Source organism: Benincasa hispida, chromosome 1 (genome assembly GCF_027475165.1).
Source record: "Benincasa hispida cultivar pf3 chromosome 1, pf3_genome.v1.1, whole genome shotgun sequence".
Lineage (NCBI taxonomy): Eukaryota > Viridiplantae > Streptophyta > Magnoliopsida > Cucurbitales > Cucurbitaceae > Benincasa > Benincasa hispida.
In genome coordinates, this window is record NC_143478.1 from 9,379,941 (window position 1) to 9,392,976 (window position 13,036).

The following is a 13,036-nucleotide window of genomic DNA, read 5'->3' on the forward strand; positions in this document are numbered from 1 at the left end:
AATATTTTTGGACAGTTTTCAGTCTTTTGACCCCACTTTTAATTTACTAATTTATAAAATATTCCCTTAACCTTACTAACATTATTAGAGAGAGAGAGAAAGGAAGGAGAAGAAAAAAGGTCTCACACCCCACTAGTGTAATCCAAGAGAAATTGTTACAAATTTAGACCCATTTCCTAATTATTTAGGCTTCATTTGATAACTATTTATTTTTTTTGTTTTCATTTTTGAAAATTAAATCTATTTCATCCATATTTTTTTACAAGGATTTGCATCTTTTTTTAAATACAATGGTTAAATTCTTAGTCAAATTTCAAAACAAAAACGACTTTTTGAAAGCTACTTTTTTTAGTTATCAAAATTTGGCTTGATTTTTTAAACCATTAATGAAAAGCGGATAAGAAAATAAGAAATTTGGAGTTGAAACTAGTGTTCATAGGTTTAATTTAAAAAAAAAATGGTTACTAATCGGGATTTTAGTTTTTTAGACGAAGTTTATAGACTCTACTTCTACATTCAAATTTCTTCCTTTGTTTTTATTTTTAAAATTTGACTAAAAATTCAACAATTGTATTTAAGAAAGATGCAAATCATTGTAAGAAATAGGGAGAAAATAGGCTTAATTTTCAAAAACCGAAAACAAAAAATGAAATGATTACCGAACGAGACTTTAATTTTCAATTTAATTATTCTTTTTTTCTAGATTTAATATCCAAATATGATGATGCAAAATGTCAACATGAGTATAACTCAATCGATATTAAATTTGTACTATGATTTCAAGATCAAATGTCTTGATTCTCTCATGCTACATATGGTAAAAAAAAAAAAAAAAAAAAAAAAGTGTAATGATGCAATTTCTTAAAATTCCATAAAACCTATCAAATATAAAGCCAATAGTAGAAAATGTTTCTATTATCAAAATGGTTAAATTCTTAGCATTAATCTTCTTTCATAGTTTTGTACTCCAAAAAAACTTCTTTCTTAATTTTCACATTTATTTAACCATAAATCTCTCTCTTTTTCACCTATTAATCATTTCTCTCTCTTTTCAAGTTTTATTAGATTTGGAACTTAAATTTTAAACTTACTTTTCTTGATCTCTAGATATCAAAATAAACTTTTAGAGGCTATTTCGATCGCATATATTATTTCATAGATATAAATATTAAATATATGAGATTTGAATGTCTATATTTTAAATTATTGGGATAATTAATGTTTATGTTTGAATGTGCAGAATAATTAATATCTAAAAATTAAATACTTGTGTTTAATTAATAATTTGTGTATAAAAACTAATGTAAATAATTACTTAATTAAATGTAAGAGATCAATTAAACTTAACAATAATTAATTTATTATTATGTTAACTAATTATTTAATTAATAAAAGAAATAAATACTTTTAATTAAACATAATCAAATTAATTACTAAAGATAAATAAATTAATTAGAATTTTGATAATTAACAATAATAATTGGGGGATTTTCAAAAATAGATAAATAAGGGAAACTATTTACACAAAACAACAAAATTATAATATTCTATGATAGAAGCTGATAGAAGTCTATCAGTGATAGAAACTGATAGAAGTTTATCACTAATAGATACTAATAGAAGTTAGTAAGTCTATCAGTTTCTATCGATATTTTTTTTTTGTTATTTTTGTAAATAGGTTGACATTTTTTCTATCTATAAAAAAATTTCATAATAATTTATATTAAATAGTTAAAATAGCATAAAATATTAATGGTAAGGATATTAGTTGAAATTTATTGAGTCTAAATAATATATTTAATTTAATAATTAATTAAAATTAATAGTAAGAAATACTAATTAAACTATATTTTACTATTCATCTCTTAGATATAAAAATCTCACACTTTTGAAGAGTACTAAAAAATTCATGTCAGATGGATTTTAAAATTCTCTGCCTAATAATATACTAGATTTTAAAAAAATAAAAATCTGTGAAACAAATAGGGATATTAAATGTCTATCTAAAATCTCATGAAAAAACCTGTGAAATAAACTGGACCTTCGTTTTGAGTTTAGTTTCCATTTATTTTTTTTAATTTTTTTTTTTTAAGAACATGTACTTTTATGTGTTTATGATGAGTTTCTAGTAATTTTGAATTTAGACCTTGACAAGATGAATTTTTTAATTAACTTTAATAGTAACAAAAACTTTAATCAACATTTACTTATTTGGGTTCTTTGGACAAATGGCCAAATAGTAGACTTTTTGAAAAATGACAACAAAGGTTTCTACTAATGAAAATAGTCAAAAGACTACATCGGTCAATCCAATAATTTTAAAAAAGGTATTCCCTATTCAATCCTTGCATTTTGTTTATTTAAAAACAAAATCTACTATCATAAACAAAATCTAATTATCTAATGAAAAATGATCAGAAAATCATCTTAATATCTAGGTTGATCACCAAAAATAATAACAAAAAAGATCTCTCCGTTTAAAAATAACAAAAAAATCCCTATATTTAAGAAAAGTATGAAGATACAAAGTGTTAAAAGTGACATTATGCAAATCCAAATACAAGATATTTGGATACCTTAAGTTTGAATATGTTTCAAGAATGTCAATCTATTGACCAAATTATCAAGCAATGCCCCTTTGAAGAACACTTGCATAAACTATCGTTCGATGGATTTGGTTCAATCAACGGCTCATGTTGGTGGGACAGTATAAGGGAACCTATAAAAATACTTCAAAATGTTTGAAGAACCCTTGGCAATAAAAAATACAAGTTGGGTTGTACCCTTGGCGAGGGTAACTTCGATAAAGAAGAAGAAAGAGTTGGAGAAGAAACAAATAGAAAAAGGAGAAGATTTTGCTATTTTATATAAATAATTTTTTCTTATTTTTTTTATTTTTGAAAATTTCCCATATTTTTAATTAGTGATAAAAAAAAATTAATTAAGACTGATGTAATTCTTTTGAGTTCATTAATAAAAATTAAGACACATTGACTGTGAACATTAGTGAAAAGTTTGAAGTTTGGAAAAATATTTTTGGACAGTTTTGAGTCTTTAGACCGACCCTACCCTCGATTTACTAATTTATAAAATATTCCATTAACTTTACTTTTATTGAATACCTAAATTATCCCTCAAACATTATTAACTTTACTTTTATTGAATACCTAAATTATCCCTCAAACATTATTAACTTTACTTTTATTGAATACCTAAATTATCCCACAAACATTATTAGAGAGAGAGAAAAGAGAAGAAAAAAAATTTCTAACACCTCACTAGTGTAATCCAGTAATGACAATTTGTTGCAAATTTAATTTTCAATTTAATTATTCTTTTTTCCGAATTTAATATTAAAATATGTTCGTGTAAATGACAACATGAGCATAACTCGATCAATATTAAATTTATATTATTACTTCAAAGTTAAACATTCAAGAATCACATCTTACATATTATTAAAAAAACAAAAAGTGTAATGATGCATTTTCTTAAAATTCCATTAAACCTATCAAATATAAATCCAATAGTTGAAAATGTTTCTATTATCAAAATGGTTAAATTCTTAGCATTAATCTACTTTCTTAGTTTTGTACTCCAGAAAACCTTCTTTCTTAATTTTCACATTTATTTAAGCCATAAATCTCTTTCCTTTTCACTATTAATCATTTCTCTTTCTTTCTTCAAATTTTATTAGATTTGGTCCCTAAATTTTAAACTTAATTTGTTAAACAAATTTTTAGTTTTGAGTTTAGTTTCCATTTTATTTTTAAATGAGGTACTTTTTATGCACGTTTATAATGAGTTTCTAGTAATTTTGAATTTAGACCTTGGCAATATGAATTTTTTAATTAACTTTAATAGTAAAAAAAAACATTAACCAATACTTATTTGATTGGATTTTTTGGACAAATGGCCAAATCGTAGTAGGCTTTTTTAAAAAAATGACAAGAAGGTTTCTACTAATAAAAATGGTCAAAATATTACATCCGTCAATCCAATAATTGAAAATAAGGTGTCCTCCTATTCAATGCTCACATTTTTTTTTTTTTGTAATTAAAAACTAAATCTATTAACCTAAACAAAATCTAATTATCTAACTACTCAATTTTTAAAAATTACTAGAAAATCATCTTATTATCTAGGTTGATCAAAAAAAGATAGAATAATTCGTATAAATAAAAAAACAAAAATATTTACAATTCATAGCAAAAAAAAATTGTCAAAGAAAGAGAAATTTTCATTTTTTTTCAAAATTCATAAAATATCCCTGCGATTTGAAATCCGTGCGTCCTCACTTACGGCTTCTTCCTCGTCATTCTTCAACTTCTTCTTCGGCATTCTTCGTCATCGACATCTTCTTCCTCGACCTTCTTCCTCATTGACGATGTCTTCTTCCTCGATGTTCTTCTTCATCGAAGACGTTCTTCCTCGACCACAGTACGACTTTTTTCTCGTTTTTTTCTTTGATTTTCTGCTCGTGTAGGTCTATGATTCTTCATCAATTCTCGTCTTTGATTTTCTGCACGCGTCCGTCTATGACTTCTTCATCGTCCACGACATCATGGTTCCTCGACCACACTATTTGTCTCGTGAAGTTACTTCATGAGACAAAAGACGGAAATGGCGTGAAGTTGAACTCATTGAGTTAATTTCTCGTGAAGTTCATCTCGTGAAGTAACCTCATGAGACAAAAGACAGAAATGACATGAAGTTGAGTTCTTTGAGTTCATTTCTCGTGAAGTTCATCTCATGAAATAACTTCATGAGACGAACTTCACGAGACAAAAGACAGAAATGACATAATGTTGATTTCATTAATGAGATGCATCTAATTACTTTTTTATAATTTGTATTATATCTAATGAGATGCATATTGTTATCCTCAAATGCTTGTTCTGGTGTTGCATTATTGTTTGATGTTCATGTTCCTATGCCACCTATTTAAACATATAACTATCAGTCTATATTTTACCATTGATTATAACTCACTATTATCATTCAATGAACATTGGTAGACTTTTATCACTGTCTATCAGCGATATACATTGTCTATTGCAAGCCATGAAATGTGATAGATAGTGATATTGTCTATCATTGTCTATCAAGTACTTTTTTATATACAAAAGCATGAAATAAAGTGTTAGTAGTCTATGAATGATAAAAACACCAACTATAAAAGAAATATCAAAACACCAACTTTAAGTAGCCCCCAACTAAATATATCTAAGAAAACATATGTATACATTGGTAGTGGTATGAATTATAGACAATATAGAACATTTAATATCACATATAGATACTGATAGTGGTCTATTAGTGTCTATTACAAGTGTAATAGACATTGATAGACTTTTATCACTTTCTATATACTTCTTTTCTTTATATCACAACATGACAAACCACGAAGTGGATCCTGTAAGCAAACTAAACTGAAAACAAAACAAATATAAAAAATATACAATCCAATAAGTAGTCTCTAGCCAAACAATCAAATATCAAAATATATACAATCAGGCCAAAAATATATGAGAAATGTTCCATCACTTTATATCAATGATAGACAGTGATACACCACTATCAATGTCTACCATAAGTTTATACCTTCAATTTTAGTTTTCCTTGTTCTCCCTTTTGAGTTTTTATCTTCTTTTGATTTTTTTTTTTTTACTTTTCTATATATAAAAATCCCCCCAAAAAATAATAACAAAAAAAGATCTTTACATTTAAAATAACAAAAAAAGATCTCTCTTTTAAAAAAACAAAAACAAAAACAAAAAATATCTCTACATTTAAAAAAGTATGAAGATCCAAAATGTTAACCGTGACATTATGCAAATCTAAATAGAAGGTATTTAAACACCCTAATTTTGAATATGTTTCGAAAATGTCAATCTATTGACCAATTATCAAGCAATGCCCCGAGAGAACACTTGCATAAACTATCACTCCATGGGTTTGATTCAATCAACGTCCCTCATATTGGTGGAACAATGTAAGGGTACCTGAAATAGAGAAAAAAAAAAACACTTTAAACAAAAAAAAATATTAAATAATTAGCATGATAAAATCTTAATTTTGTAAACAAAATTAATCGGTAAACAAAATCTTACAAACCTATATGAAATTTTTTTTACTAACCATCACAATTTGAAAATGGAGAAACCAAATTTAGTAGTGAGACCTCAAAACAATTGAATGGTCATATCGTAGTAATATAAAATAAGAAGGTCAAATTTCAAAATTTTCAAATTGGAGTGCTCTTTTGGTCTTTTACTACAATTATCCTATTTAATTTTTTTAAAATTAATTAACAAAAGTTAAGCCAATAGACTAAAAGTGAACATTATATATTAATACGATGGGGTAAATGTAATGTTGAAACTTGAAACCTAACACGTAATTAAAACTATATTAAAAACTCTTGGATGTGAAAAATATAGCAAGTAGCCAAGTACTACTATGTATTAATATGATAAGATAATTGTAATGTTGAAAAGCAATTATATTCTATATAAAGTGGAAAGGGATTTGAGAATTATAAAAAAAAAAAAAAAAAAAAAAAATTACAAAAGACAGAGAGAAAGAGAGATAAGAAGAGGAAAGCAAAGAAAATGGCAGTGTGCGTTACAGGCGGATCAGGCTATGTGGCTTCTTCCCTCATCAAAAAGCTTCTTCTAAAAGGTCATATCGTCCATGCAACTGTTCGCAATTTAGGTAACTCCGAATCTATTGTTAAAATATATTGGAATCTGTTATCTAGCATTTTGATTGAATGTGGCTATTTGTAAGTGTAGCTAGCTAAGGTATTTTTACGACTGAATCACATAATTTTTTCTATTTATTCTTGTTACAAAATCGACAATTAAAGAATACAAAAAAGGAACGTAAAGTAGGGAAGATCGACACACAAATATACGTGGTTGACTAACAGTGTGCTAGCTACGTCCACGGACAGAGGGAGAACAATATTATTTTGAGAGAATGTTTTTAGAATTACATGAAAAACGGTATCTCTAGGTTAGAGAGTTTATATATCGCACTATTCTAAACCCTAGTGTCAAAAACGTAAATAACTACAAATAAAAAAGTATGTTGAATACAAAATCTGAATAGGTTTCGAAGGACTCCCATATTAGGTTGTTCGAAACGGCAACAAACAGATTCAAGGCATTTCAATAATTCCCGTTCTTATTCTTTATTTGTCGATTTTGTTTATGTAATAACAGTATCTTTTTTTACTTTGACCAAATTGTGTTTATTATTGTTGCATTTTTAAGATGATGAATCCAAGGCGGGGATTTTGAAGAGACTCCCAAATGCAACCACTAATTTGGTGTTGTTTAAAGCCGACATTTATGAACCCCATCAGTTTGAAGCTGCCATCCGAGGCTGTCACATCGTTTTCCATGTCGCTACTCCTTTACACCACACTCATGGAACCCAGGTTTCTTGAAATTCGATTTTTTTTTTCTCTTTCAAAATTCTCTTAGTGGCTTTTGCGGCTTAAATTTATGAATCGAAAAGCCTATGCATTTTTATGTACTACTTGCTTGAGCGAACAAATCTAAACACGTAAGAAAATAAAATTTGAGATGCGAATGGAAAGAAAGAAGACGATAACAACCTGTAAGAATTTGCCTTTATTTTCTTTTCATGCATGACAAAAGCTTATTTGACTTAAAAGCTCGAGGAATACTCATTAGTTCAAGTGCATTTTTTTCTCTATAATTTAACTTAAAATGAACATACTGTATCAAAAACAGTATATTAACAGCACAGAAGCATCAGTTATGGCGGCGAAGAAGATTGCGAAATTTTGCGTGGAATTGGGAACGGTGAGGCGGTTGATCTACACGGCCTCCACCGTGTCCATGTCGCCAATGAAAGACGACGGTAGTGGTTTCAAAGACTTCCTCGATGAAACCTGTTGGACGCCTCTTAATTTTTCCCGTCCTTTCTCTAACTCAACTTTTGAGGTACCAACCAATATTATCTCTTATCTTTACCTCCGTAAAAATTCTAAATTCAATTCTTCTTTTCCTATCCTATAATTTATACTTTGGTTTAGGAAAAATTATATGAATTAGCTTTTATTAGCTTTGGAGCATTTTCGTTTAAGAGTTTTCAAACTAACAATTTTATAACGGACATTTTGGTCTCTATGAGAAAGCAGATTTTTTTCAATTTAAATTATTTTAATGTTTATGTTTTCAGGCATACGTAGATTCAAAGACGGTAACAGAGAAAGAATTGCTTAAGTTCGGAGAGAGCGAGGAATCGGGGAATTTGGAAGTGGTTACATTGGCATGCGGCCTGATCGCCGGCAACACTGTTCATCCTTCTTCAAACGCAAGCACTATCATCACATTCTCTCAGTTTACAGACGAAAGTGAAGCCTTCAACATCCTTAGATATCTGGAAGAGATAGATGGTAAAGTCCCGCTAGTCCACATTGATGATGTTTGTGATGCACACATTTTCTGTATGGAACAATCTTCAATCCATGGCAGATTCTTGTGTGCAACTTCTTTCTTGTCTTCTTCAGATATTGCCAATTACTACCGTCTTCACCATCCTCAATTGCGACAAAAACAAGGGTAATTAATTAAGCTTTTATGTGTTTGAAGCAGAAGTTGATGCATAATTGATATGGATATGTTTGGTGTTTAATGAATTAATTATGGGTTTTGTAGGGAATGTGATGAAGTGGCTAATAGAAACATCAAAATGAACTCCAAGAAGTTGATTGAGAGAGGTTTCATATATAAATATGATGGTGATATGATACTTGATGATGCTTTCCACGGTTACAAAAAGCAATTTTTGGATTAATTGTTTAATTATGAAACTGCTATGATGTGACTGTTTTATCATAATTGTTAAAAGATATAGATTTTAAAATCTTAGATCCTATTTGATAATCGTTTGATTTTTTATTTTTGTTTTGAAAAATTAAGTTTATGGACAATACTTTTTACCAATGGTTTAAAAAATAAGTCAAATTTTGAAAATTAAAAAAATAGCTTTCAAAAAAATATTTTTATTTTTAAAATTTGGCCGATAATTTAACTATTGTATTTAAGAAATATGTAAATCATGATAAGAAATATGAATTAAATAAATTTAATTTTAAAAAACAAGAACAAAAGATGATTATCATCGTGTCTTTTAATAATTTTATTGGATGCGCTGAAAATCCACCATCCATAAATTCCTCTCCACGAAAAGATATTATAGAATGATTAGTTATATGGACTTTTTAGTGAACTACAATTCTAGTAAATTAATGGGACGGTGCTTTACTTCCAAAAAAAAAAAATATATATATATCTTATAAATTATCAAATGGTAGAAAAATGAGATGAATAAATTATTTTATTAGAAATACATACAAATTAATTAAATAACAACATTTAATACTGGGAATGAATAAATAATCTGAGTAGCAAGTGGTCCACATCCAATCTCCAACCTCAAAATAGTGAGTGTATATTCAATTACTTGAGCTAACCTCTCTTCTATAGTAGTAATTAAAAAAAGTTATAGCTTAGGGATTAAAATAATTTAATCAGAAAAATTCAAGTTTAATTCTCCATTCATTGAAATAAAATTAAATGTATGTTGAATATCTGAAGTTTAAACTGATGATATATATTTTTATCAATTAAATCATAGTCAGCCATATTTCAACCTAAGCATTAAAGTTGTTGTGAGCTATTTTGGGCTTAGAGCGAAAGCGTGAAAGAATAAGAATGGACTAATTAGATAAATAGCAAATTTGGAGGTTTCATTTAGAAAAATGAAAAAAAAATAAAAAAAAATAGAAAAATGGCAAAATCAAATTAAGTATTAAAAAATAATAATGAAAAATTGTCAAAATTGCCTTCACTTACAAATATATATCTAATGTTCAAAAACTGAAGCCAGGAAATTTCAAAAATGTTCAAAAAAGTTCAAATACACTATAACTAAATAATTACCACGATCACCAATGCAGCTAGTCAAACGTCCAATTAACATCTACATGAAATGATTACTATACTACACTAGACATTCATGTAAAATAAAAAAAATATATAAGTAAAACCAAATCCACCAACAAGTCAAATTAAAAATGAAAAGAAATTAGGGATTTGGAAATTTCTTCATGCGACCACAATGCCTCTCCCTTCAGTTTTTCTTTTCATCAAGCGAACACAACACACACTATCAGCATGAGAACGAAAATTAGACTTCTCAGGTGATCTTAACACATAATCAAGGTGAGGATAATCCCTTCCATTATGCCAATCTTTCACCTTCTCATGTACAATCTTTTTAAAACTAGTTCACTCATCTCAGGGACTTCGAAACTAATATGATTGCGATAGGAAAAACGAGTCTTACCTATATTTGAACCATTCCATAAACTTGACAGTCTCACAGCATTTCTCACAAGTAAGGAAACCTAACCTTTAAACAATCTTCCTTTTTGTTCTTGCATTGTAAACTATTCTAAGATCCAAGGTTATTTTATGAAATTCAAACATATATGTGGAGACATATAGGTGGATAACGTTTAAGTGATAACCTAAACGGTTTGTAGTAGATAGATAAGACTGGACACCTTATTCTAGTGGCACTACGAATACGGCCTGTTTTTTAGTGGAGTGATCGGTAGTTAATAAAAATTTATTAATTTAATTAAAGAGTTTAATTAATTAATCTTATATCATTGGAGCTTTTAATCTATAGGTCCATAAGGTCCCTTAGTTAACTCACTAAAGGATATATAAGTGGAATGGTTTGAATTGTTCAAATCAATTGCATTAATGAAATTAATATGATATGGGTAATTATAGATGTGATTTATAATTAAGAGAGTAAAATATTTAAATAAGATTCAAATATGAAAGAGATGTATACATATAAATATGTGATAATTATATGTTGATTAATTCTATATTAAATATGATTTAATATAGTCGTTTAATTGATTAATTAATGATTATTTAATTAATTAATTAATTTTGGAGAAGTTGAGATAAATAAACATGGATGTTTATTTATTTATTTATTAATTAACATTATATATTAAATTGGAATATGGTTATTTAATTATTAGACTACTTAATTAAATAAAATTTATTTAATTAAATTAGAACTAGGGTAGGAATAAGAAAGATCAAGAGAAGGGGGTCACCCCTCCTCTCTATAAATAGGTCTTCATGGCCTATATTTATGATACAGTTGAATTGGGAATTCTCAATCCTAGTCTTCTACTACTTCTCTTAAAATCTCTCTTCTTTTCTCTACTACTTCTTCTTCCTCTTCCAAGTCTTGGAGACCACACATCCACGTCTTGGGATCTTAGTGAATAACAAGGTTTCACTTATGGTGGTGTCCCTCAGTCATTCAAGAGACGTTCCGGAGAGATGCAGAGGGAATCGTGAAGAATTTGAGAATCTACAAAGGTATGGTTTAGCTCTTCCCTCTTTTCTTCTCTTAAATGCATGTTAATCTTGATTGTTTATCCATTATGTTATTATTTTTTTTATACCGTATTTTCTTTATGTACAAAAAAATAAAATTATAAGGCGATCACACGCTTGTGCTTGGGATTCGATCCATTCAATTGGTATCAAAGCCCACTTTGTGCAATTTTGATTTTCGATTTTTTTTTTAAAAAAATTATAATAGAATGATGGGTTGCTTTTAAAATATATGCATGAGATGTATGCGATTTTATTGTGGTTTGCAGATTGACTGTTTAGGCTTTGGTATTTAGATTTATAGTTTTAATTGATGAGATCAATGTAAAACCCAGTGTTTATGGGTTTTTTTTTCCTTGTGAATTGAGTCGATAAGTCCATATCTTTCATGGAAAAGAGTTTCTATGAAAAGGAACTCGGGAAAACAAAGGCAAAACAAGAAAAACTGGAGAGAAACAATGCAATGCAGTTTGGTCTTCAGGGCCAGTTTTTACAAATGTATCAATAACTGGAGTTGTAATTGTTGGATCGTGCAAAAATTTGGTCAATATGTTTAAGATACCTAGGGTTTCATTTTGAACTGTTGGATTGTCGCTTTGAGCTCTGCTTTATCTACCGTTGCCGCTAAGCATAAGCAATTTCTTTTGTCTTTTTCCATCTTCTTTTAAGATTTTCTAAAATCTAGTATTTTAGGTTTTATTTTATTTTCTAGGAATATCAATAGTTGGTCAACTTTTCTATTTTGTTAATTTAATTATGCATGAGATGTATGATTTAAATTATTTGTGAATGGTGCATAAAATATGTCATTTAAATTCAAAATCACATCTTAGGATAAACATGTTCTTGCATCATGTCAAAATGTAAGTGTTATACTTTTAGGATGTATGATTAAATAAGCATGCTCATGTCTATTAGTATAAGTGTTATATTATTTTAGATGCATGGTACATTAAGTATCTTCATGCATCATACTAGGTTATAGTTGTTATAATGTATGTCACATGATGGATATGTGTGCTTAGGAATTGTTAGATATACGTGTTATATTTTTCAATTAAAATAAATTTTGCACTGATCATGACATTACTTAGATAAATATAAATGTTATATTCAACCAATATCTTTGAATTCAATTATAGATTTTATTTTTCATTGTTTTGTAATAGTTATAAGTATAATGAAATTAGAATTAAAATCTATAATAAAGCGTTGCATGCAAACATAGGTCCAATTTAATTTTAAATAGTTTAATAATTTACCTAGACTTATGTTAAACACTTTTCTAATGAGATTAGAAATAGGTTAATATTTTAATTCATTTTAATAGGATTAAAATAAATTTTCATTAAGAGATCAAGGGACTCTTGTCTAAGGAAAGTTTTATCTAAGCTGAGGTATTTAAGCTGGTAGAAATGAAACATCTCTATCAAGAAACTGGCCTGGAAGGTGAATTGGGCAAATATTTTATAAGCATATAATAAGTGATTGACTTCGTTAAAAACTTTAACAAATGAAGTCACATATTATTGAAATATTCAATATAAGCATTATATTCAAAA

The 13,036-nt window shown here is 27.8% G+C and overlaps 1 protein-coding gene across 1 annotated transcript; it reads left to right on the forward strand.

Annotated features, from left to right (window-relative positions):
* Window positions 1-6,566: 6,566 nt before the first annotated feature.
* Window positions 6,567-8,909, forward strand: LOC120067400 (NADPH HC-toxin reductase 1-like). Its single transcript, XM_039018968.2, has 5 exons — window positions 6,567-6,717; window positions 7,281-7,447; window positions 7,767-7,979; window positions 8,218-8,600; window positions 8,697-8,909. Exons 1-5 carry the CDS (start codon window positions 6,615-6,617, stop codon window positions 8,833-8,835), a joined length of 1,005 nt encoding a protein of 334 aa, XP_038874896.1. The 5' UTR covers window positions 6,567-6,614; the 3' UTR covers window positions 8,836-8,909.
* The last annotated feature ends 4,127 nt before the right edge of the window (window positions 8,910-13,036 follow it).